The sequence below is a fragment of the Rana temporaria genome, chromosome 2 (assembly GCF_905171775.1).
Source record: "Rana temporaria chromosome 2, aRanTem1.1, whole genome shotgun sequence".
Taxonomy (NCBI): Eukaryota; Metazoa; Chordata; class Amphibia; order Anura; family Ranidae; genus Rana; species Rana temporaria.
The window spans coordinates 445647693-445673062 of NC_053490.1; the positions used below are offsets into that span (position 1 = coordinate 445647693).

The 25370-nt window shown below is 40.3% G+C and overlaps 1 protein-coding gene across 9 annotated transcripts in view; it reads left to right on the forward strand.

The window, feature by feature from the left end:
- The window catches only part of RAP1GAP2 (RAP1 GTPase activating protein 2), a 794986-nt gene that overhangs the window by 757761 nt on the left and 11855 nt on the right, over positions 1–25370 (forward strand). For 7 of the 9 annotated variants that reach the window (XM_040338455.1, XM_040338453.1, XM_040338460.1 and 4 more), the window contains 5 exons: positions 3522–3659; positions 6195–6307; positions 11582–11695; positions 13817–13934; positions 22502–22619. In XM_040338455.1, the coding sequence (XP_040194389.1) occupies positions 3522–3659; positions 6195–6307; positions 11582–11695; positions 13817–13934; positions 22502–22619 (601 nt within the window). The remainder of the gene's footprint in view (positions 1–3521; positions 3660–6194; positions 6308–11581; positions 11696–13816; positions 13935–22501; positions 22620–25370) is intronic. The other 2 variants (XM_040338462.1, XM_040338461.1) reach the window with 2 other exon arrangements.

Below are 25370 nucleotides of genomic sequence, written 5' to 3' on the forward strand. Positions count from 1 at the left end.
ATAATATTGGTTCATAAACACATGGGGCCATATTCTTATAGATCTCCGGCGGCGTAACGTATGTCCTTTACGTTACTCCGCCGCAAGTTTAACTGGCAAGTGCCTGATTCCCAAACCACTTACCTGTAAACTTGCGGCGGCGTAGCGTAAAGTCCACCCGCGCATGCACTCCTAATTCAAATGATCCTGGTAGGGGGCGTGGATCATTTAAATTAGGCGCGCTCCCGCGCCGATCGTAATTCGCATGCTCCGTCGGGTAAATTACCCGACGTGCATTGCGCTAAATGACGTCTCACGGACGTCATTTGTTTTGACGGTAACGTAAATGGCGTCCAGCGCCATTCACGGACGACTTACGCAAACAATGTTAAATTTTCAAATTTCGCCGCGGGAACGACGGCCATACTTAACATTGAGTACGCCACCTAGGGGGCATGTTTATCTTTACGCTGCGTATCGCTTACGGAAACTACGTAAAATCACTACGACGGGCAAGCGTACGTTACAGAATCGGCTTGACTAGTTGCATATTCTACGCTGACTGCAAAGGAAACGCCACCTAGCGGTCAGCGTAGATATTGCAGCCTAAGATACAACGGCGCTGGCCGTCGTATCTTAGGCATGTTTAAGTGTATCTCAGTTTGAGAATACACTTAAACATAGGACGGCCTTAGAATCGGACTTACGTCGGCGTATCTGCTGATACGCCGGCGTAATTCTTTGAGAATATGGCCCATGGAAATTACACTATGCTCACTAGCTGCTTACACAAACTTACTAAATAAATCTGTAAATGCCATGTGTAATTCCATGCTCTGAAAGACTAGTGAATGAATAATTATGTTCACCCTATCTGCAGCATAGACTCATAGGGGTTGATTTACTAAAGGCAAATCAACTTTGCACTACAAGTGCACCTGAAAGTGCAGTCGCTGTAGATCTGAGGGGGACATGCAAAAAAAAAAAAAACAGCATTTTTGCTTGCACATGATTTGGTGATAAAAATCAGCAGAGCTTCCCCTTATTTCAGAGCTTCCCCTCAGATCTACAGCAACTGCACATCCAAGTGCACTTTCAGGTGCACTAATGCCTTGAACACACGGTCGGAATTTTGACCATGCAAAAGTCTGCCGTGAGTCCGTTGGAAGTCTGACGGAAAGATAGAGAACAGGTCCTCTATCTAAGGTCTGTCGGACTTCCAACAAAAAAGTCAGACGGAGGCTACACACGGCCGGACTTTCCAAGAAAAAAGCCTGTCCGACTTTTTTTCTCGGAAAGTCCAGCCATTTGTACGAGGCATTAAGGTGCAGAGTGGATTTGCCTTTAGTAAATAACCCCCATAATGTCAGTAAATGCCGAATCAAGCGTCTGGGTTTGATCCATCCTTTCCATAAATACCAGTACATTTTCCGTAATGCCATGCATTTATATTTCTGAAATGACAGCTATGTAAAATTGCACTTTAGTAGTCATTTATTCCAGCCTGTGTATTGGCATAATAAGCAGAATTAATGAAAAATGCTCTTTCTGTTCATGCATATATTAACTTTAATATTTAATTGTGAAAACAAAGCTTTAAGTAATTGAGGCCAGCAGACTGTTTATGTAAAAGCACTCTTGACCAATAGCTTATAAATATTTAAAATTATACAAATTGTAATGGATGGTACTGGAGAACAGACCCAATGATTAGAACACATTACCAATTACCTCTCTGCACACGCCTTTGCTGGTGAAAACAACATTTTTTATTTTCACATATTTCAGTACATTTTGTTGGCCACTAACATTAGACAAATATATCAGCCATGAACTAAGCACTCTTTTAGAAATATAGTAATATTTTGGCAACCAATACAATGCAAAGTCAGAGAGTGTAATGGTTAAAGAATCACAGGATAATAAACAACAACTTGCATCAGAAGTGTGCCTGCGTTACTACTCGCAGAGACTTTGCAACACGTTGTACATAAGGAGATGTTGCCCTACCACAGTTATACCAATGACATGTTCCATGGTAAGACAAGTCATGCAGATGTGGGATTGAGCAGGCTTCTCTCTTGATGGGAGGTTTACCACTTTTAAATAGTCCATCAAATTTACTCCTGCTAACCTGTGGTTGGTAGAGTTGTCATATCATCCCTTTAATCCAGGACACATATTAACCACGTAAGCCCTGGACTATTTGGCTGGCCAAAGACCAGGCCACTTTTTGCGATTCGGCACTGCGTCGCTTTAACTGACAATTGCGCGGTCGTGCGACATGTTTTACAAACAAAATTGATGTCCTTTTTTTCCAACAAATAGAGCTTTATTTTGGTGGTATTTGATCACCTCTGCGGTTTTTATTTTTTGCGCTATAAACAAAACAAAAAAGACAATTAAAAAAAAAAAAATAACAATATTCTTTACTTTTTGCTATAAAGAATATCCCCAAAAAAACATTTAAAATGTATTTATTTTTCCTCAGTTTAGGCCGAAACGTATTCGTCTACATATGTAATTTTTACAGTAATCAGTGCTATAAAAATGCACTGATTACTGTAAAAGGGGTTTACCTGTAGTGGTGCTGAAGGGGTTAAGTGTGTCCTAGGGAGTGATTCTAACTGTTAGGGGGCGTGGCTACGAGTGACACGTCACTGATCGCTGTTCCTGATGACAGGGAACAGACGATCACTGACATGTCAGTAGGAAGAACGGGGAGATGTGTTTACACTGAGATCTCCCTGTTCTTCAGCTCGCAACGGTGGCATGCGCGACCACACAGCAACAAATTAAAGGGGGCGTTCCTGTACACCCATGTGCCCGTGCCTTGCTGTCAACGTAAATCTGCATGCGGCGGACCTTAAGCGGTTAATTACACAGGTTCTGAGGCTGATTTAATGCAGATAAGGCACCAAGTGAGTTTAATTACCACCTTAATCAGCCACAGAACCTGTGGAATTAATGTGTGTCCTGGATTAAATGGAAGATGCTGCAACCTTAGTGGTTGGATGCCATGGGGCTCACCCAACGGTGATATTTAAAAAAAAATGGAGTCCAGAGGTCTGAATTACTTAGCTCTCTCCTTGCCATGTTGGAATTATGGATGTTCATGCAAACCATTATGGGTCTCCACTCTTCCTTATGTCTTTTTTATATTACATAGCCATTAAAAATCCAACCAGAGTGTTGTAACAGAGATCCCCTTATAATAGCCACAGGAAGCACAAACACATCTAACTACCGGTGTTCATAGGACATAGGAAAGGGTTAGTTGAGCTAATTTATTTTTCATATACCAAAATCTGAAATATCTTGTCAGTAAGCTAGGTTTTAGGAATTAAAATTTATTGAAAATAATCAGTGTATTCTATTTATATTTATTACGGGAACTTATAAAGCACTGTCAATTTACACAGCGCTTTACATATATATTGTACATTCACATTAGTCCCAGTTTTTAAACAAGTTGCATTAGTAGTCACCGTAAACCCCCCAAAAAATATATTGGTTTTATTTTCTTTGTTTTCTTTTCCAAGAGAGCTATCCGAGTTCGCAGCCATTCCATGGAAACCATGGTGGGAAGCCAGAAAAAGCATCAGTCAGGGGGATTATCTGGAAGTTTGAGTGGAGGCATTGTGCATACGGGTGCTGAAATGACAAAAACCACCTTCTCTGTAAGAATTGCATTACAATTGATTTTTATGATGCTGGTTTTGTTTTTATTTCTGTTTGTTAAATCTTGGGAGTGTCAGGTCTTACACTCTGTACTGATGTGAATCCTATAGCTCCACTGTAAGGATCACCCAAGAAAGGCAATAGACATACCTAAGAAGTGTAGTCTGACCACTGGCTTTCCATAAGGCAAAGCATCACTGAACCAATCGAAAACTTGAAATTGGATGTCCGGAACAGGAACCACGCTGGATCCCACTGGGACAGGTAAGACCTAGGAGCTAGATCTCTAGAACAGCACCCACATAGTCTCACACTGGAAGATATATCACTGGTAGATAGATTTGTTAAACAAGACCTACACAGGATCACACTGGAAGCTGGACCTATGGAACCAGGTCCACTCTGGAACACTGCAGATCAGATAAGATCTTTTTGCTGGATCAGAACTTTAAACTTTAAATCAGAACTTTGGGGCCACGCCCCCAACACATTTCACTTTGCCCCGAAGCTTAGTCATGGGAATCCCATGACTAAGCTCCGGGTAGCAGAGTGAAACACGTTTGGGGCGTGGCCTGGTCGGAGTCCAGGCTGAGGTTGCCACTCCATTGATTGCAGTAGGACACCAAAGATGTGTGACTTCCAGGGGTTACCCTTTCTTTCTTGTGTCACCAGGATACAGACAAAAGGTAAGAACAAAGAGCTAATGTAGATAACCAGAAAACAAGCACGTGGTCAGGACAGGCAGCAGACACAGATAACCAGAATATATCCAAGGGTCAGGGAAGGCAACGGGCCAGATTCCAGGTTTCAAGCCAGAGGTTAGGGCAGGCAGTAGCCAAGAATTCCAGGATATAGGCCAGAGGTTAGGTTAGGCAGCATACACATACACCAAGCAAGAGGTCAGGGTGCTGAACAGGCTTGGCAAACAAGAGTTGTGTGGCAACCAGCAGAAAGCTGCGCTGCTCATATTGGACATGTCCTATCGGGGGGGGGGAGCCACTGTGGTTTACATGGGTACAACATGGGTACAACAGTTTGAGTAAAACCCAAAAGTGTACTTAGGTACATGCCATAAAGGCAGAGGTGGCACTGGAATGTGGTTGGTAAGTAGTTCTGACAGTGGTTCTAGCAGAATAAACACAGTTTATTCGTATTATATGGCTGAAACTGATGGCATAATGTGTATTGGGTAACATTAAGGCCAAACGCATATATAAAAAAAATGTATACCAATATGGCACTGAGTTATGACCAAGGCCTCAAAGGCTAAAATGCATCAACTGATCTTATCTGTGTTTGTACACTGTAATTTTTTAATACAAATTAAGATTTTATAGGAGCAACTACTGGTGTAGGGATTATCTCTCTGCATGGCACTGTTGCCTGATGATCATGCATTTTAGGTGTTAAAGCCTAGCCCTTTTTTCTTTACATTTTGGATGGAGTAGGGAAAGATTATAAACCTCATTGGCTTTCTATTATTATGTGGGGCTCTATTTACCTTCACCTACTGTCAAAGTAGCAATAGTTTCACGAGACCAGACATCTGGTGAAACTTAAATTAAAACGTAAATTGAAGAGCCAGAAATGAGGAAAATCTGCATAAGAATCACATGCAGCAATACAAATCCGGCAGTGGTTCTATGCTTCCTATACTCTTATAAAAAAAAAAAAAAATTATTTCCACCTCTGTTGCTTTTTTTGTTTTTTCCCTTAAAAAAATTTTTTGACTGGACATACACTTTGATATATTGTTTAATGTAATAATAATATGCAGTAGATTGAATGCTCATTGTTAGTACACTTGTACATAATAGTACAGTTTAGTACAGTTTTTACATCCCATGGCACTCTGTGTAACTGTACTTGGGGCAGGTGCCTACTCCTAAAGTAATACAGGAAGATGGGGCTAGCATGTTTCCCAACGGCAACGTTGCACCACCGCGCAATTGTCAGTTAAAGCGACGCAGTGCCGTATTGCAAAAAATGCTCTGGTCGGGAAGGGGGTAAATTCTTCTGGGGCTGAAGTGGTTAATCCAGAGATGTTCCCCACAATACATTTTTCTGCCATTAAATTTCCTCTGTCTTCTATTGTAAATGATAGCCAATATTATTCAACCTTCTTCCTTTGAGCCCAGTCTGTCATGGACCTGTCCACTGCCTGTGATTGGGCAGTGAAATAAGAAGCAGCAGACTGATGAGCTCATTGTTTTGTCACTCTGCTTTCTTCTCCTATCAGCATGTTCCCATGAGAACTTCCGCACATGAGCTGTCATTTTAATGCAGGTTAGCAAATTACAACAAATATCTGTTTTTCTAATGAATGTGATAATATGCCATTTAACAAAAGATAAATTGGTAGGTGTGATGAACAAACACTTTCAAATGTTAATGAGTTTTATTTTAAGGATGGAAAAAGTTAGCCAGCACTTTCCTTTGGTTGTCATGTACAGCACATTTGTATTAAAGCATGTTCTTAAATGTGTATTGCCTTCAGCTAATATGCATTGTTATGTTGTAAATGTGTTTTACAGCCCCCAGCTATTGGAACTAAGACACAGTCCAAAAGCCCAGTAAAACGGAGATCAGGTCTTTTCCCTCGATTGCACACAGGGCCTGAAACCCAATTGGAGGGCCGGACTCGTTGGTAAGAAAATGTTATTACTCTATATTTTTTATACTTTATTCTGTCATTAAAGCAGAACTTCACCCAAAAATGGATGTTCTGCTTGTTTGCCTCCTCACCCCCTCCACTGTCATATTTGGCACTTTTTTGGGGGGGCAGGTACCTCCTCCCACGTCTGGTCAGATTGCCACAGCGATCTGTGCGGAAATCTGCCCCCTCCTTCCCCCTGAAGCCTTCTGGGACACATCACAGGTCCCAGAAAACTGTTGGACTATTTACAAAGTGCAGCCAGGCCCATGCATTCCCACTAGGAAACTGGCTGGGAAAGCCGAAGGGCTTCACTGATAGTTTTCCTGACCTAAGATGTCGGCGCAAAGGCAATTGAAGAATAGGCTCAGATGAGGACATTGCTGGATCCCTGGACAGGTAAGTGTCCTTATAGTAAGTCAGCAGCTGCAATATTTGGGGAGGGGACTAGATCTCCTCTTTAGGTTCACCAATCTGTAGCTAAAGATGGTGGATTACATTGGTTTGACCTGTTTTGTCTGTACAGAAATTAGCTGGGAAGAGGTAGGCGGAAAAGAAAAATGTGTGGGCTGGCATTGCTGATCTCTCCTGTGAAAATGAGATGCAGGCTGTCTGGCTGTGTTGGTGGGTCAATGGCTTTGGTATTTTATGAATCACTGACCCGAAATAAGCATACAACTCAGGAGTTCTATCTTCACTCTGAGTGAGTGAGTGAGTGAGAAACTTATATAGCGCAACATATGCCAACTGAATCTCCTCTGGGCGCTGGACTCTGACTATACTTAATGGCCAGCCCTCAGAAAGTATTGAAACCAGAGGCAGCCAGGAAACTAGCATTTTCAGAAGGAGATTAGTAATAGAAGCCTACATATATAGTTACATAGTTACATAGTAGGCGACACAAGTCCATCAAGTCCGACCTATGTGTGTGATTTAAATATGTTTCTTAAAGGAAAACTGTGCTGAAAGAAACCTAACCAGTAGGTGTTAGACCTCGTACACACAACCGTTTTCCTCGGCAAAATCCATCAAGAAAAATGCTGGCAGAGCATTTTTGCCGAGAAAAATGGTCGTGTGTATGTTTTCTGTCGAGAAAACTGTTGTGGATCTCGACAAGAAATAAAGATAACATGCTCTCTTTTTTCTCGTCAGGAGTCTCAATTTCCTCGTCGTGTTTCTCGTCGGGCTGGTTTACGACGAGAAACACGTTTGTGTGTATGCTTAGAAACCCGCACATGCTCAGAGTAAAGTATGAGACGGGAGCGCACCTTCGGTAAAAGTAGCGTTCGTAATGGAGATAGCACATTCGTCACGCTGTAACAGACTGAAAAGCGTGAATCGTCTCTCACCAAACTTTTACTAACGCGCAGTAACATGAGATTAGCAAAAGCAGCCCCAATGGTGGCGCCAGTGGAATCAAACTTCCCCTTTATAGCGCCGTTGTACGTGTTGTACGTCACCGCGTTTGAGAATGACGATATTTTGTCTCGACAGTGTGTATGCAAGGAAAGCTTGACAAGAATCTCGTCAAGCTTGACAAGAACCTCGTCGAGGAAAACGACGTCTCTTTTACGACGAGATTCGACGAGTGTGTACGAGGCCTTACACTTGGCCATCTCTTAGAAGTCATTAGCTCCCAGACCTAATTTTCTCACAGTAGTTAATACAGCGTACTCCTGATTTTCTAGAAGTAGTTATTACATCAAACACCTTATCTCCCAGAAGTTATTAGAATACACACCTAGCCATTTCCCAGTAGTTATTAAACCAAAAACCTAGCCCCATGCACACTGGGCATTTGCCCAGCTCCTCTGAACAACTTTGCTCCTGGCAGGAAAAAGCCACTTGCAAAAAGGCACCTAAAGCTGTGTTTTGCAAATGCGTTTAGGCGTATCAAGCAGTTGGACATTCATTCCCTTGGCCAAAATATGAATTTATTCTGGCCATTGGAATGAATGAACGCTTAAGTGCTATACGTGCTTATTGTTTAGGAGCATTTATAGGCATTTACATGCATTTAGTTATATCTAGCATTATTTCTCCTCTCCTGAACGCTCAAGTGATGTTTTTTTTTCTTCAACCTCAAGAAACATGGACGACATAGAGGCTAACATAGAGAGGCATTTAGAGGCAGAAAAAAAACAGCATTGGCCTGTAAAAGCAGAAATTTTTACTTTCAGTGTTTGAGTTCATACAGCATACACGTGAAAATCTAGTATTAGTAATTACAGCTCACACTTGGCTATCTCTTAGTGGGTATTATAGCACACAACTTTCCATCCAGTAGTGATTATTACAGTACACACCTGACTATCGAGTAGTAGTTATTATGACACACATTTGGCTATCTCATAGTAGGTATCACAGCATATGCTTACTGTCTCCTAGTAGTTATAATAGTATACGTCTAGCTATCCTCTAATAGGTATGACAGCAAACACCTATCTTGTAGTAGTTATTACAGCACACACCTGACTATCGAGTAGTAGTTATTATGACACACATTTGGCTATCTCATAGTAGGTATCACAGCATACGCTTACTGTCTCCTAGTAGTTATAGTATACATCTAGCTATCCTCTAATCGGTATGACAGCAAACACCTATCTTGTAGTAGTTATTGCAGCACACACCTGACTATCTTGTAGTAGTTATTATGGAATACACTTGGCTAGCCCCTAGTAGGTATTACAGCACATACCTGACTATCTAGTAGTAGTTATCATGGCACACATCTGGCTATCTCTTTGTAGATATTGCAGCAAGAAATCCTCATGTGGCTGCATAGGACACAGTTTGCTAGAGTTCTCCTTTTAATTTAGATCTTTATTCTCATTTTACATGGCAAAGTTAAAAACCCGAATTCATTCTGTATGATTGTGCAGAAATGTGTTTCTTGGTGTAAGCTCAATGCTGCTCTTTTATTTGACATTTCCAAATGTTAGCGTCTAGCTTTTAAAAAGGGAACTTTTGCAAAGTGTAAGAGGTTCTTGTTCTCCTGTCTTTACTTGTCATCACTGCATGGCTGGTAAGAACATCTTCCCTTACTAAGTCAAGGTACCTGCCTGGAAGTTTGCTCATAAACTGTAAAAATCCTTAAGCCCCCGTTCATTGTATTGTATTGCAGTAATGTATGGTTACGTAATGCATAACGCAATGTTAATGAGGTCTTAATTTTTTTTTTATCTCTATAAGCATCAGATGATATACAGATGATACAGATAATTTGAATATCATGCAAAAGTTCATTTATTTCACTAATGCAACTTAAAAGGTGAAACTAATATATGAGATAGACTCATTACATACAAAACAAGCCTTGATTTGTCATAATTGTGATGATTATGGCTTACAGCTCATGAAAACCCCAAATCCACAATCTCAGAAAATAAGAATTTTTTTTATTTTTTGCTCAAGTGTGCCACTTCTTATTATGCCATAACTGACTACAGAAACTTAACCCACTACAGAAAGACAAGGTAAAACTATACAATGTCCACGTTGTTATGGCAGGTAGTAATCAGAGATGGAAATACGAAAATGCATCTGTAATGGAGAATAAATTACTAATTAATGAAAAGAGGAAGAAGCAGAATTGTAATCACTCCACAGGTGCTCTTAGTTTGCTCTCATAGGAAAGCAGTTGATTAATCAACACTGTTATTTATTTAAGTGCATGTTCTGCTTTTTTTTCTTTGCTTTTTTTTAAGTTTAGGATTGGGAAGGGGAGGTAGCACTTTTGTCAAGTTTCAAATACTATAGGGACATTTAATAAGCAAAATAGCAGCAAAATAGATGCAAATCAGGCTGCTTGTCAGTTATCAGCAATGTGTATTTAACCGTTTTAAGTGTATTTGCAACCACTGCACTTGCAATCCTAGGCAGCATATCAAAATAGATTTGCACAAGCAAAATAAGGAAATGGTCAGAGTCAGATTTTATTCATTAACAAGGCTGCATTAGAGCTGCAAGGCAAAGAATTTATGAACCATAATACATAATAAGAACACATCCATCTCGTAATCAGTTTTCCTGGTGTCTACAAAGCATCTAAGGCCTCGTACACACGACCAGTTTCCTCGGCAGAATTCAGCTTCCGACCGAGTTTCTGGCTGAATTCTGCCGAGGAAACTGGTCGTGTGTACACTTTCGGCCGAGGAAGCCGACGAGGAGCTCGGCGAGGAAATAGAGAACATGTTCTCTATTTCCTCGTTGTTCTATGGGAGCTCTCGTCCCGCCGAGCTCCTCGGCGGCTTCAGTGCTGAACTGGCCGAGGAACTCGATGTGTTTGGCACGTCGAGTTCCTCGGCCGTGTGTACGAGGCTTTATTGTACATAGTTGGAGCCCCTTCCCCAATACAATCCACTCCACAGGAGTTATAGATTTATAAATGTTTGCCAAGATAATTCACTCACTATTCAATACATCTTTCCTTTGCATGCATTGCCTCCTGTGTAGCCAATTATTAACTGTATGTGTGCTGCCATGTAGACACAAATGTATATTTAAAGTGACAAGAAAAACCGCCAGAGACAAATACTCACCCTTCTTTCCTGGTGCCTATCAATATCTGCATATGTTCCCTACCTGTTTTGCATCTATGTACAAGAATAGGGAGGCAGCTATCTAGCCAATCTTTTATAAAGCTTTAATTGTTCCTATGGGTAAGGACAGGCCACACAACCTTTTGTATGCTGCCATTGATAGGTACTGGGAAATGAAAACTCTGGAAGGTGAGTATTCAGTCCTCCTGTGTAATGCTCATGTTTAGCATTGGATTGGGACAGAATTTATAGTTACCCCCCAGTGACTGCACTGGGTGACTGGAGCACTAGAGGTTGGAGACCACCTAAAATATATCACCTCAAATGTTTCTACACAATGACCCTCCTTGAACTTCCTTTTATATTTGCTTTTGATTATTTTTCACTTTAAGGTACTATTAGAACATTTCAGGTGTTTTATATAAGATGTGTTAAGCGCTGCAATTTTTCCTTATTGTTAGTATTTCAGTGCTCTGCATAGAGTATCTGCACTAATTGCAAGTGGCTACTTACACCCATAAGCGCTGACAACATTTTTACATTTATGTAACAAAGATAATCTCAGTTGATTTGATTTGTGGGCAGATGTCTCACCTTAATTTTTGGTAAAACTTCTGGTCATCCTAATAACTGTATATGATCACCCTTTTAGATTTGTCATCCTTATCAGTTGGCTTATGTGTTAACCTTAAATGTTTTTTTTTTTGTTTTTTTTTGCTTAAAGTGATAGCATGTCCACCACTCCTAAAATCCCAGACTGTGCACATTCATCGCAGGATGTTAAATCTGAAACCTCATCAAATCCCAGTTCTCCAGAGATATGTCCCAACAAGGAGAGGTAAGGGATAGTGTTTTAAACATTACATTGAACCAACAGAAAATTCAAATAGTAAAATGCCTGCAATTTCTTTGTAGTTTTTATGTTATTCTGACAGCAAGGACTCTTTTCAGTTGTTTCTTGTCCCTGTATTTTACGGTCATATATTTTATAGTTTTATATATATACCGTATATACTGAAATCAATGGGAAAGCGAGGTAATACCGCGGTATTAACCCTTTTTCGGCCGCTAGCGGGGGTTAAAACCTCACCGCTAGCGCCCGAATATCGTGGTAAACACGACGGTATAGCCGCGCTGCAAATAGTGCGGCTATACCGTCACCGCGGCTCCACGCTGCAATATGAAAGCAGCCTTATAGATTTATAAATGTTTGCCAAGATAATTCACTCACTATTCAATACATCTTTCCTTTGCATGCATTGCCTCCTGTGTAGCCAATTATTAACTGTATGTGTGCTGCCATGTAGACACAAATGTATATTTAAAGTGGTAAGAAAAACCGCCAGACACAAATACTCACCCTTCTTTCCTGGCGCCTATCCATATCTCAATATGTTCCCTATCTGTTTTGCATCTATGTACAAGAATATGGAGGCAGCTATACAATACTGCCTGCCATTGCCTTCCAAGTATAAACAAGCAGTGGATTTGAGCCTTGCTATCTTTTCACTGCAGTCATATTAAAACCTTGTTTGGAACGACCAGGGCAATTTAGTTGCGGTCTAGTGTGCTGCTCTGTGCACACTACCAATCCCTTAGTCGATAGTTCCTAGTTTCATCTCGGGAGTGAGTAAGAGAGGGTGGCTTTGTATATACAGTGGGACTATAGGGAATGAATGTAGCCACCCTCAAAGAGGAAGTCACATATCAGCAGCAAAAAAAAAAGGAATTTGGAGATCAGGAGGAGAGCACTAGAATGTTTTTTTTTTAGATACAAATAAATACATAAATACATTATTTTACCAGAGTTTACTGTCAATTTAAAAACCTTCACTTATAAAAATAAATTACTTGAGTATCATAAAATTCTGTTACAAAATAAGGTCAATTGATCTCACATTGGTCTGATCCATATTTCAAGAGGAGTAGAAATGGCTGTAGAGGTGTGTCATGGACCTTGGGATGCTAAAGTGTTTCTACTTGACATCTGTTACACAGGAGAGGGTTGCTAATAAATCATAATTCATGTATTACATGAGATGGGACATATTACAGGTGATTTCATGTGGGCCAGAGTGACTCATTCCTCTGCATAACAGAAATGCTAATGTCCCACCACCAGCCAGCTCTCTATTCTAAAGGTTAATTGATCTATTGTGTGTGTGTGAAGAAGACCTAAAGAAGAAGAAGACCTAAAGAAATGTGTCTTGTCAGGGTCGGCACCAGAGTGTCTACCTATAACCTGTATGGAAGCCCCAATGTGTGAAAAGGGGGTGGAGATTTCATTGTTCTTTGATTGATGATAAGCTTGTAAACTGTATATAACCAGCAGAATGCGGCCATTAAAGAGAGTCCTGTTTGAACTTACATACAGCCTGCCTGGTGTGTGTTCTTAATGGGTCCGAATGGCACATAGCTGTAATTCGGATCCCGGAACCTTGGATGAGTGGACCAGCAGACGTTGCAATCTGCAAGCTGACTCAATAGTAGCAGAGGAGTGTCGGGAGAGCAGAACCGGGCAAGCAAAGGATCTCGTCACAAGGTGTATGTTAGTAATCTGTGATGTAGTCAAATAGCACAAAGAGGAGATTTGCACTAGAAACTACTCATTAGGTATGACACATGGCATTAACTAACCCTATATAGGTAGGGGGGAGGCATAGAACCACTGATTTCACAAGCTATGGAGGCACTGAACATGACAGAATAACCACCATTTTATTATAGTGCCAGCTCAGCATGACACAGATCAGGGTATAACAATACAATTTTTATATAGGATTGGCTAGATAGCAGGGGCCCAATTGTTTTATTTATTTTGATTTTTGCTACCATTTTAAATGCAGAGCTAGAAAATGTTTGTTAACCATGATTTGTACTTTTAAAATCGTCCCTGTTAAACCAACTTTCTTAAGATATAATCAAGTTGAATCTTTCTTTGAACTATTTTATTTTTTAGACCCTACATAAAACTGAAAGAGAATGGCCGATCCAATATTTCTCGCTCCTCGTCCAGTACAAGCAGTTTCAGCAGTACAGCTGGAGAAAGTGAGGCCATGGAGGAGTATGAGAGTGTGGTGAGTATTACACAGTCCCAAGTAGTAAATCTAAAGGTTAACCTGTTTGAGAGTTCAGTATATAGACATTGAAATTATATGGCAAAACCATTTTTTACCCACAACTTTGTTTGGCTGTTTATTGGCCTATGTATGATTACCTGCAGGTAAAAAATAGCACACGTTGTGTGCAGTCAACCTTCATTAGCCAATTAGAAACCATCTTTAAAAAAAATAGAAAAAATTAATTAAATAAAAACTGTTTTCTGATCCAATGCATTCTTGGAATTAATGTATGTATCATTAATCGGAAGTTACCTATGGAGGTAATATATTTAAGAGAGTCATAATTTCCCTTTGTTTTCTTTCAATTGAACCTCAAAATATATGTAGGATATATATATATATATATTTACAGTGCCTTAAAAACGTATTCATACCCCTTAAAATGTTCCACATTTTGTCATGTTACAACTAAAAATGTAAGTGTATTTTTTGGGATTTTATGTGATAGACCAAAACAAAGTGGCACATGAATTGTAAAGTGGAAGGAAATTGGTAAACGGTCTTCAATTTTTTTTACAAATAAATATCTGAGGAGCGGGAGGAGCGCAGCTCTCTTGGCCGGAGTGGCAGTGACCGGAGCAGTGTGTGGAGGCCTGTGGCTGCTGAAGGGAAGAGGAGAGCCGACAGTCGGGCTAATGACAGTCTGTGCACAGCGGACCCTTAGGCCCCGTACACACGACCGGATCTATCCGCTGGGATTTATCCGCGGATCAGTTCCAGCGGATAGATTCGGTCGTGTGTAGGCTCGAGCGGACAATTTTCGGCGGACATTTGTCCAGCCGACGGATTCCCAGCGGATAATAAAATTTTGTAGCATGCTACAAAATCTATCCGCTGGAATCCTGTCCTTTGGACTTATCCGGTCGTCTGTACAGACTCACCGGATAAGTCCGTCCACTCCCCATCCCTCGCATGCGTCGGAATGATTTGACGCATGCGTGTATTTACCTTCCAGCGTCGCGCACGTTGCCGCGTCATCGTCACGGCGACGGTGCGACACATGACCGCGGATGTTTTCCGCGCGGATTTTGATCCGATGGTGTGTACAAGCCATCGGATCAAAATCCGGAGGGGAAATGTCCGATGGAAATGGTCCGGTGGACCGTTTCCATCGGATAACCCCTCGTCTGTACGAGGCCTTATGGTCCTTCCCTCCCCTACATCTAAGATCAACAGCCATAGCCTGTAGAAGAAGCTGATGCTCCGAGCACGTAGTCTGCCATGGCCCGATCTGTACAACGCTCCAAGATGCTTTGAAGCTTCCTGTGACATCAATTGCCTGCGCTTCACGCCTGTTTCCGGTCGACTACCTGGTGGCCACAGGGCGTGCAGCAGACCCTCTGCCATTCCAGCTAAGCGTGGGTGATACTATTCGATGCTAGGAGAGACCTGCATATAACCATCTACAGATGAGACCCATTTTTACTTCTAACATGTGAGTGTAACCACGTATTTTGCCATTAAACTGTGATTTTAATACTACACTCAGTTGACGCTTCCTGCGTTTTCCCCTATATTCATGTGTTAGAATGGCCCAGTCAAAGTCCAGACCTAAATCTGATTGAGAATCTGTGGCAAAACTTGAAAATTGCTGTTCACAGATCCTCTCAATCCAATCTGACAGAGCTCGAGCTATTTTGCAAAGAAGAATAGGCAAAAATGTCATGCTCCAGATGTGCAAAGCTGGTAGAGACATATCCAAAAAGACTTGCAGCTGTAATAGCAGTGACAAGTTATTCTACTAGTATTGTCTCAAAGGGGGTGGGGGGGGGCACACAAATGCATGCCACACTTTTCAGATATTTATTCATAAAAAGATTTGAAAACCATTTATCATTTACCTTCCACTTCAATTTTGTGTTGGTTTGTGTTGTACCATGAGAAAATGTGGAAAAATTCAGGGGGTGTGAATACTTCTTCAAGGCAAGAAATTATACTTTGCTACAATGTAACGTATCGGGTTTACAGCTTGTATAACCGTGTGAATTTGCTGTCCCCTCAAAATAACTCCATACACAGCCATTAACCTCCCTGGCGGTATGATTCTTTCCGAAAAAACATGCTGAAAGCGGTACCATTATTTGCAAGGAAATTTGGCGTTTTATATTGTAGGTCTGTAATTTTTAGAAATAACTCACTTAAATCTGACCAAACAAGATTCTAATAGGCATCCCGGGTATGACATTTTTTTAAAAACAAAATTATAAATTATAATATAATAAATAATTATAAATAATTATAACAAATAATAATATAATTATAATAAAAATTATTCAATAATGTAATCAAATTAAAATCACTGAAATTTGCTCAGTTGCAGAATTGTTGCTGTCATTATTTTTTTTTTTTTATGACGAATTTCCCCACAAATCGCTATCGCACAATTCTGCAAGTGATTATAATTTATTATCGCTGTTTTTTAGCTGATCTAAAACTATTTTTGACATAAAGGGACACTTTTGGTTGCTATGGACAATCTACAGTTTGCAGGGAGAAAAAAAGGTTTTTATTATATAAAATGACATGCAGGACACAGGACAGACCACTAGGGACAGGGGGTGTGTGTTTTTTTTACATACAGTACTGTAATCTATAAGATTACAGTATACTGTATGTAATGTGTTTGTTTACGTTTTTGAATTTGGCGCCGTTCTCCGTCCCCGTGCGTCGTAACGTCGCAGGGAACGGAGATCGGCGTCACACGGAGGCACTATGTGAATCGAGCGAGGTCCCGCTCGCTCACACAGCGCGGTGGCATCGCTGGATCCAGGGACAAGGTAAGTAAAAAGTGCCTGTGGATCTAGCGAGGCAAGCCCGAGACTGACTCGGGGTTACCGATCGTAGCAGGAAAATCTAACCCCAAGGCAGTCTCGGGAACACCGCCAGGAAGGTTAATGTCTAAACCGCTGGCAACAAAAGTGAGTACACCCCTAAGTGAATATGTCTAAATTGGACCCAAAGTGTCAATATTTTGTGTGGCCACCATTATTTTCCAGCACTGCCTTAACCCTCTTGGGCATGGTGTTCACCAGAGCTTCACAGGTTGCCACTGGAGTCCTCTTCCACTCCTCCATGACGACATCACGGAGATGGTGGATGTTAGAGACCTTGCGCTCATCCACTTTCTGTTTGAGGATGCCCCACGTATGCTCAATAGGGTTTAGGTCTGGAGACATGCTTGGCCAGTCCATTACCGTTACCCTCAGCTTCCTTAGCAATGCAGTGGTCATCTTGGAGGTGTGTTTGGGATGTTATAATATTGGAATACTGCCCTGTGACCCAGTCTCTGAAGGGAGAGGATCATGCTATGCTTCATTAATATCACAGTACATGTTGGTATTTATGGTTCCCTCAATGAACTGTGGTTTCCCAGTGCCGGCAGCACTCATGCAGCCCCAGACCACGACACTCCCACCACCATGCTTGACTGTAGGCAAGACACACTTGTGTTTGTGCTCCTCACCTGGTTGCCGCCACACGCTTGACACCATCTGAACCAAATAAGTTTATCTTGAACTTCCAATGACCAGTATGAGAGAGTGAGAGCAATAACACCAAATTTAACACACCTGCTCCCCATTCACATCTGAGACTTTGCAAAACTAACGAGTCGCATGACACCAGGAAGGGAAAATGCCAAGTTGGGCATTTTCACTTAGGGATGTACTCACTTTTGTTGCCAGCGGTTTAGACATTAATGGCTGTGTGTTGAGTTATTTTGAGGGGGCAGCAAATTTACATTGTTATACAAGCTGTACACTCACTACTTTACATTGTAGCAAAGTGGCATTTCTTCAGTGTTGTCACATGAAAGGTTATAATAAAATATTTACATAAATGTGAGGGGTGTACTTGCTTTTGTGATGTGTATATATATATATATATATATATATATATATATATATATATATATATATATATAGTAGCGATGGGCTCAAACTCTTTCCGTTTTTTCCAGTCTGTGTCCTGTTGTGGAGATTTTCCTTCACAACAGGAAGTGAGAAGAAATCTCCCCAAAGTTAGAGGAATTACCCACTTGTTACCAAAACAGGTGTGCCATTGCAAGGCTTACCTTTACAGTTTGTCCAGGTGAAAACTCTAGGATTTTGCTATTTCAGTGTCAATGGTCACCAAGACAAAGCGTGGGGTGAATGTTCTCAGTGGGGTCACAGCCAACAATACAACTTTGGCAGAAGGGCTAACCCTTCTCCACTTTATCCAAAATAAATTAATTCATTAAGACATTTTTGCCTTTAGTTACACCTCAACACAATTTAAGACATCAAGTAAGCACAGCTATACTTACAATATTGTACAACTATTGTACAACTAAATATGATCTTGTGTGTAGTTATGTTACATAGTGTTTTGTGTTTTTTTTTATGTATCCACAATGTGTTGGAAACTCCCTCGGCACTGGAGAAGTTGGGACTTTCATTATTCAAATATATATTTTTTTTAGTAGCTAATTGTTTTACAGAAAATCCATTTGAAATAAAGATGAGTTTATGCAAGTAGTGTTAGATTATATCAATACATTGTATTATAGAACACAGAGCAAATGAGTGATGTGACAGAGTGCTACATCTATGTACAGAGGATATAAAAGTGACATACACTTCAATGTGCGATCTTAATCTAAGAGACCAATATAGAAGCCATTAAATCCAAAAGTAGATCAATTCACTGAAAATATATAAAACAAATGTTTTACCAGGGAATGAGACACTATTTGGAGTATGGATAAAAGATAAAAATGCACAATTAAAATTTATTATGAAAGATGGAGAGCTATGAAAAATTCAGGAAATAAGACATAAAAGAGAATTATTGGTAATTAATGAGTTAAGATATTTTCAGTTTATGCAATTTATAAAAACATTGCCATACCCAATAAGGTCAGGGAAAAATCTATTGCCATTCGAGAAACTGCCCAGTTCACAGGAGACACTGAAGCATGGTATATCTCAGATATACAAGATGCTTACTTTAATGGCGGAACCAATGGCACTGCCTTTTGTAGGAGAATGGGAAGTGGAACTCGGGGCACACTGGAGTGAGCATGAGAAAGAGAAAATGCTGAAATTAGCAAACAGAACAGCAATAGTTGTAAATACAATAGAAATTATAAGTGTCTATCAAGATGGTGCATAACACCTAGTAGAGTACATAAATATCAAATTATAGAAATCACTGCTTTTAGTTGGAGAGGTTGTGGAATAAAAGGAACAAATGTGCACATATGGTGGGAATGTTTAAAAATACAGAAATTTTGGCAAGAGGTGATATAATTGATTCAGGAGATAACGGGAGTGAGTATGCCTAAAAACCCAGAAACGTATATATTTCATAGCACTAACCTAACAATAAAACAGTAAAAACGCAGCAAAATACCTGATATCAAAACATTGGGAAGCATCGGAAAGCCCAACATTAAAAGAATGGATTGGAAGGGTAGATTTTATATATAATTTGGAATAATTATACTGTATCATTGTGAAGAAGATAGAAAAGGGAAGTTTGTAAAAGCATGGAAAAGTTGGATGGAATTTAAGAGCAAGGAAATATTTTGGGATAGTGAAGGCTTGAGGATGAGGAGAGGAGAAGATGAGGGAAGGGAATGGAAGTAGAAAGGCAGGATATAAGTAAAGGAGAGCAGGGACTAGAGGGGGAGGGGGAAGTGGGGGAGGGGAACTGGAATTTGTATTTTATTCATGAAATTATGAGTAAAGTATAAATATTTTGTATAATGTTAAATTAAATAACATTTTTATAAAATAAAAAAGACTAGGTCACTGAAAAAAAAAATATATAAAACAAACTGATGTTTACAAGGGTTCTGGTTTGGCAGCTGACAGACTTCACTAGCAATATATAAACCACACTGAAGTATCCAGGGCTCCGGTTGGCAGTTGACAGACATTAATAGTCCTCTGGGGGTGTTTCAGGTGAAATCCAAGAGATACAGGAAGAAAAAAAAAAACGAATGTTGAGATTATACTACTGTACATACTCAAACTTATAAAGTAAAAACCAACAGGGTTCTAACTGACCACTTCACCCTTCATAATGGCTCAAAAGGTTTCTGTGGTCAGCTTTTGGAACCTACTCTTAACCACTTACCCCCCGGACCATATTGCTGCCCAAAGACCAGACTACTTTTTGCGATTCGGGACTGCGTCGCTTTAACAGACAATTGCGCGGTCGTGCGACGTGGCTCCCAAACAAAATTGGCGTCCTTTTTTTCCCACAAATAGAGCTTTCTTTTGGTGGTATTTGATCACCTCTGCGTTTTTTATTTTTTGCGCTATAAACAAAAATAGAACGACAATTTTGAAAAAAATTAATATTTTTTACTTTTTGCTGTAATAAATATCCCCCAAAAATATATAAAAAAACATTTTTTTTTCCTCAGTTTAGGCCGATACGTATTCTTCTACATATTTTTCGTAAAAAAAAATCGCAATAAGCGTTTATTGATTGGTTTGCGCAAAAGTTATAGCGTTTACAAAATAGGGGGTATTTTTATGGCATTTTTATTAATATTTTTTTTACTAGTAATGGCGGCGATCAGCGATTTTTTTTTCGGTATTGCGACATTATGGCGGACACTTCGGACATTTTTGACACATTTTTGGGACCATTGGCATTTTTATAGCGATCAGTGCTATAAAAATGCATTAGATTACTATAAAAATGCCACTGGCAGTGAAGGGGTTAACACTAGGGGGCGGGGAAGGGGTTAAGTATGCCTGGGTGTGTTCTTACTGTGGGGGGGGGGGGGGGGGTGGCCTCACTAGGGGAAACACTGATTTTCTGTTCATACATTGTATGAACAGAAAATCAGCATTTCCCCTGCTGACAGGAACGAGAGCTGTGTGTTTACACACACAGCTCCCGTTCCCCGCTCTGTACCGAGCGATCGCGTGTGCCCGGCGGCGATCGCGCCCCTAGTGGCGGCTAAAAGGTAGGACGTCCATTTACGTGGTCTCGCCTAGGAGAGCCACCTTGTGGACGTATAATGACGGTGCGGCGACGGCAAGTGGTTAACATATTAACATTTATCATATTGAACTCCAGATTTTTACCAGCAATTTTAAGCCCCAATAAATGTAACATCGTTACATAGTTAAGCTGGTTGAAAAAATACACAAGTCCATCCAGTTCAACCAATAGAAGAGGAAAAAAAAAAAAAAAAAAAAAAATATATATATATATATATATATATATATATATATATATATATACACAATCCTATATATACAATCCTATACACACAGTTGATCCAGAGGAATGCAAAAAAAAACAATAAAGCATGATCCAATTTGCTACAGCTGGGGAAATAATTCCTTCCTGTTCCCCCAAGAGGCAATATGATGTTACCTGGATCAACTTTACTTATTATCCAGTTATAATATGTGTATCTAGGAAAGAATCCAGGCCTTTCTTAAAACAATCTACTGACCTGGCCAGAACCACCTCTTGAAGGAGTCTATTCCAAATTTTCAAAGCTCTAAGGCCATGTACACACGATCAGTCCAAACTGATGAAAGCGGACTGAAGTTCAGTTTCATCAGTCCAAACCTACCGTGTGTATGGCCCATCAGACTTTTGTCCTTCAGACCAAAGTTTTAAAACTTGCTTTAAAATCGGACTGATGACCGATCGGTCAAAACCGATGGTTAGTACGCAAAAGCATCGGTTCAAAACCCGCACATGCTCAGAATCAAGTCGACACATGCTTGGAAGCATTGAACTTCGTTTTTTTAAGCACGTTGGTGTGTTTTACGTCACCGCGTTGGACTCAATCTGATTTTAAAGTGATGGTGTGTAGGCACATCAGACCATCAGACCATCAGTCCATCAGACTTCAGCCTTCAGTCCGTTTTCATCAGTTTGGACTGATCGTGTGTGTACAGGGCCTTACTGTGAAGAAGCCTTTCCGTATTTAGAGATGAAATCTCTTTTCCTCCTCTTTTCCTCCAGACGTAAAGAGTGCCCCCTTGTCCTCTGTAATGACCTTACAGTGAATGACTCAACTCCGCATTCACTATATGGACTACTTATGTATTTATACATGTTGATCATATCCCCGTTAATCTCCTCTTCTCAAGAGGAAATAAAGGACGCAAAAATTCCCAACCACAGATCGCAAAAGAAAGTAGAACAAACCCCAAAAAATCTCCAAATATATTAATAGTAAAAAGGTCAGGTCTGAGTATGTAAGCCCTTTACAAAATAATTTGCAATGGGTGACTAGGAACAAAGAGAAGGCCATGTTGCTATCTTAAAGAAACATGTTGGCTCTTCAAAGTTTCTCAACAATTTGTCTGGCATTCCTGTTTTTTTTCTTTCTCTATCTCTTTCGGTAGAAATCTGGCATGGTTTTGTCTATTAACAACCCGTATGACTTACTTTCATTGTAATCATTTGTGCAGTCTGGTCCTATCCATAACTTGTCTATTTCTGAATCAGTTGAATACAACTTTATCTAAATATATTTTTACAAACATTTTCCACAGGGCAGCCAGCCACTGACCGCATCACCCTGCAAACAGGAAGTGTTTGTCTACAGTCCGTCGCCTAGCCAAGAGAACCATACTTCCTCTACCCCTGTAATCATGAGCAGGAGCCCCACAGGTGCTTCTCTAACTAACCTTTACACACAAGCCTGAGCGGGTGTTGAAAAGTGACCTAAGTTAGTGGAGAATAAGTAGGCATAGGTTTTTGGTAAATTTGTATATTTGTGCTTGACTGGTAATATCGATGGGAAAACCATTTTGTCTTTTTAAGTTTGTAGAATTCAGATATCCATAGCTAAAGCAAATCTATCATGTAACCATTAAAGGGAGCCTGTAACTTTGACAGGAAGGCTTAGGAACAGACACCAGAAGACTCCTACAAGTGCTGTGCACAGTTATTTTTATTTACAGCCCAAGGTACAACTCTGGCAACTGTAGCTTACAATACTTTGCTGCAGGTGACAAATGGAAGGTCAGTACATCCATGCAAACAGGTGTTCTGTGCATCCATGCAGGTAGTCCCATTTAGGGACTTATTCTTGGGACACAGCAGCTGCTTCCAAATTCACATCCATATGGATACTGGTCCCCAAATGGATATGTATTGTAAATTTGAGGGCACACATGAACCCGCACTCACATGGATGTCAAATTGAGAGCAGCCACTTTGTCTCAATAGACATAACTGGGACTGCCTGCACACAGATGCTCAGAACACCTGTGCATCCTGTGTGGGCAAACACAACCATTCGCATTTACGTTTATGTACGTGCCTGTGAATGATGCCCAAATTCTGCTGGGCAAGTCATAGTTAAACTGAACCAATTGCTTTGGTCTTTGCCTTAGGCCAAAGACAAAGAATAGGTTCACTTCAAATTGTAATGTATTCTTCTTTCCTGGACTACAGAACACCTCTTCACTATGTTATGGAAATGATCACAAGGGGATATCGTGCTGTCCAGCAGAGGATAGCTGAGTGGGGCTGATATTATTGTATAGGACTTTGTCACCTTTGTCAGCTCAAACAGCAATGTAAAAATATACAGTGTGTTAAAAGATTAGACCTTGGAGTTGGGTGTTTCAGACTCACTTTTTTTTAGCATTTTAAGATATCGCTTCATATGCAACATATCAACACATTCCGTGTGATGCAATAAAGAGGTTAGAGCTAAATGCTTTAATATCACAGTGCACAGTAATATACTGTATGTAGTTTTTAAGTGTATACGTACATACAGCTGCAATATATAAAGTATGTGGAGCTTAGCGGTATGCAAGGCAAGGTTACCTGACATTGGAGGTGACGTTGGTACAGCGGGGGAAGCTTAATGTCTTAAAACCTTCATCATTAGTAAAAGGCAAATCCCTAAAGGGCTTTAAAAGGCATATCCTTACCATTTCCAAACTACAAGTGCACTTTAATAGGTTGGTACAAATTTATAAACAGAAAAAGACAGAGGCCTATTATGAAAAGGGAGTTGTTTAAAAGGACCACAATTTAAAAAAAACAGAACTGATGTTCATAGTGACCAATCATGTTTCTTATTTTATTTCTTGAAAATAAGGAATCTTACTTTTGTAAATAACTTCACTTTGTTCCTTTGTTCTCCACTTCAGGTCTTTATAAATAGCTCACTAGTAATGAATTCTAAAGGCAACACCTTTAGAGTTCTTTCTAAAAGTAAAAATTGAACTTTCACTTTAAGTCACCTAAATACTTTCCAGTTGCATAAATTCAAAAGATACTCAATGTCTTACAGTTCATTTTCTTTCTAAAGCAACTACAGGTTTCATAGAACAGCCTGTCCCCTGCCAACAGCTGCCAAATAGGACCCTTGCTCTCTGTGGATAAGTAATAGTCTCTCTGCAGAGATCTTCCACACCCCCTGCTGACTCAGACCTATAGGGCTTGCTCGCTACCGATTAGAAAACTCTAGCTCTGACTCAGCAGGAGACATGTTGGACATATGCAGATTGACCACTGCTTTCATACAGGTAGCAAGGGCAGGGGACAGACTTTCCTACTCAGGCTCTGGTTGCTTTCTAAAGAAAGGACTGTAATGCCACGTACACACGATCGGACATTCCGACAAGAAAATCGTGGATTTTTTTCCGACGGAATGTTGGCTCAAACTTGTGCTGCATACACACGGTCACACAAATGTTGTCGGACTTTCCGAACGTCAAGAACGCGGTCACGTACAACACTTTGACAAGCCGAGATAAATTAAGTTAAATTATTCCGAGCATGTGTCGACTTGATTCCCGAGCATGCATAGAATTTTTGTGCTTCAGAATTGCATACAGACGATCGAAATTTACAACAAGAACTTTTGTTGTCGGAAAAATTGAGAACCAGCTCTCAAACATTTGTTGTTGGAAATTCCGACAGCAAATGTCCGATGGAGCCTACACACGGTCAGAATATCTGACCAAAAGCTCACATCTGTCTGTCGGAAATTCAGATAGTGTGTACGCGGCATAAGAGTTTGCAAACTTTTTGTTTTGATGCACCTGGAATGAATTTAGCTGATTTAATGTTAGGCTTTAACATGACCCTGTCACCACAAGGTTAATTTAACTCAGTGGATCGCCTATAAAAGAAACATTATTATACTTACCTTTCTGTGGTGACCAGTGTACTGAAAAACCATCTCATCTCCAAACCCAGCTGCTGCATATATTCAGATGTTCCACTCATCGAAGTACTTAAGCTGCAGTGGCCAGAGAGAAGCAACTATTCAACTAATCTGGTTAGGGAGTGGAGATGTGGTGGCTTTTCAATACATGGGCCACTAGAAAAAGAAGTATGTTCACACTTCTTTTACCGGCAACCTATTGTATAAAATGGTCCTATGGTGACAGGGTC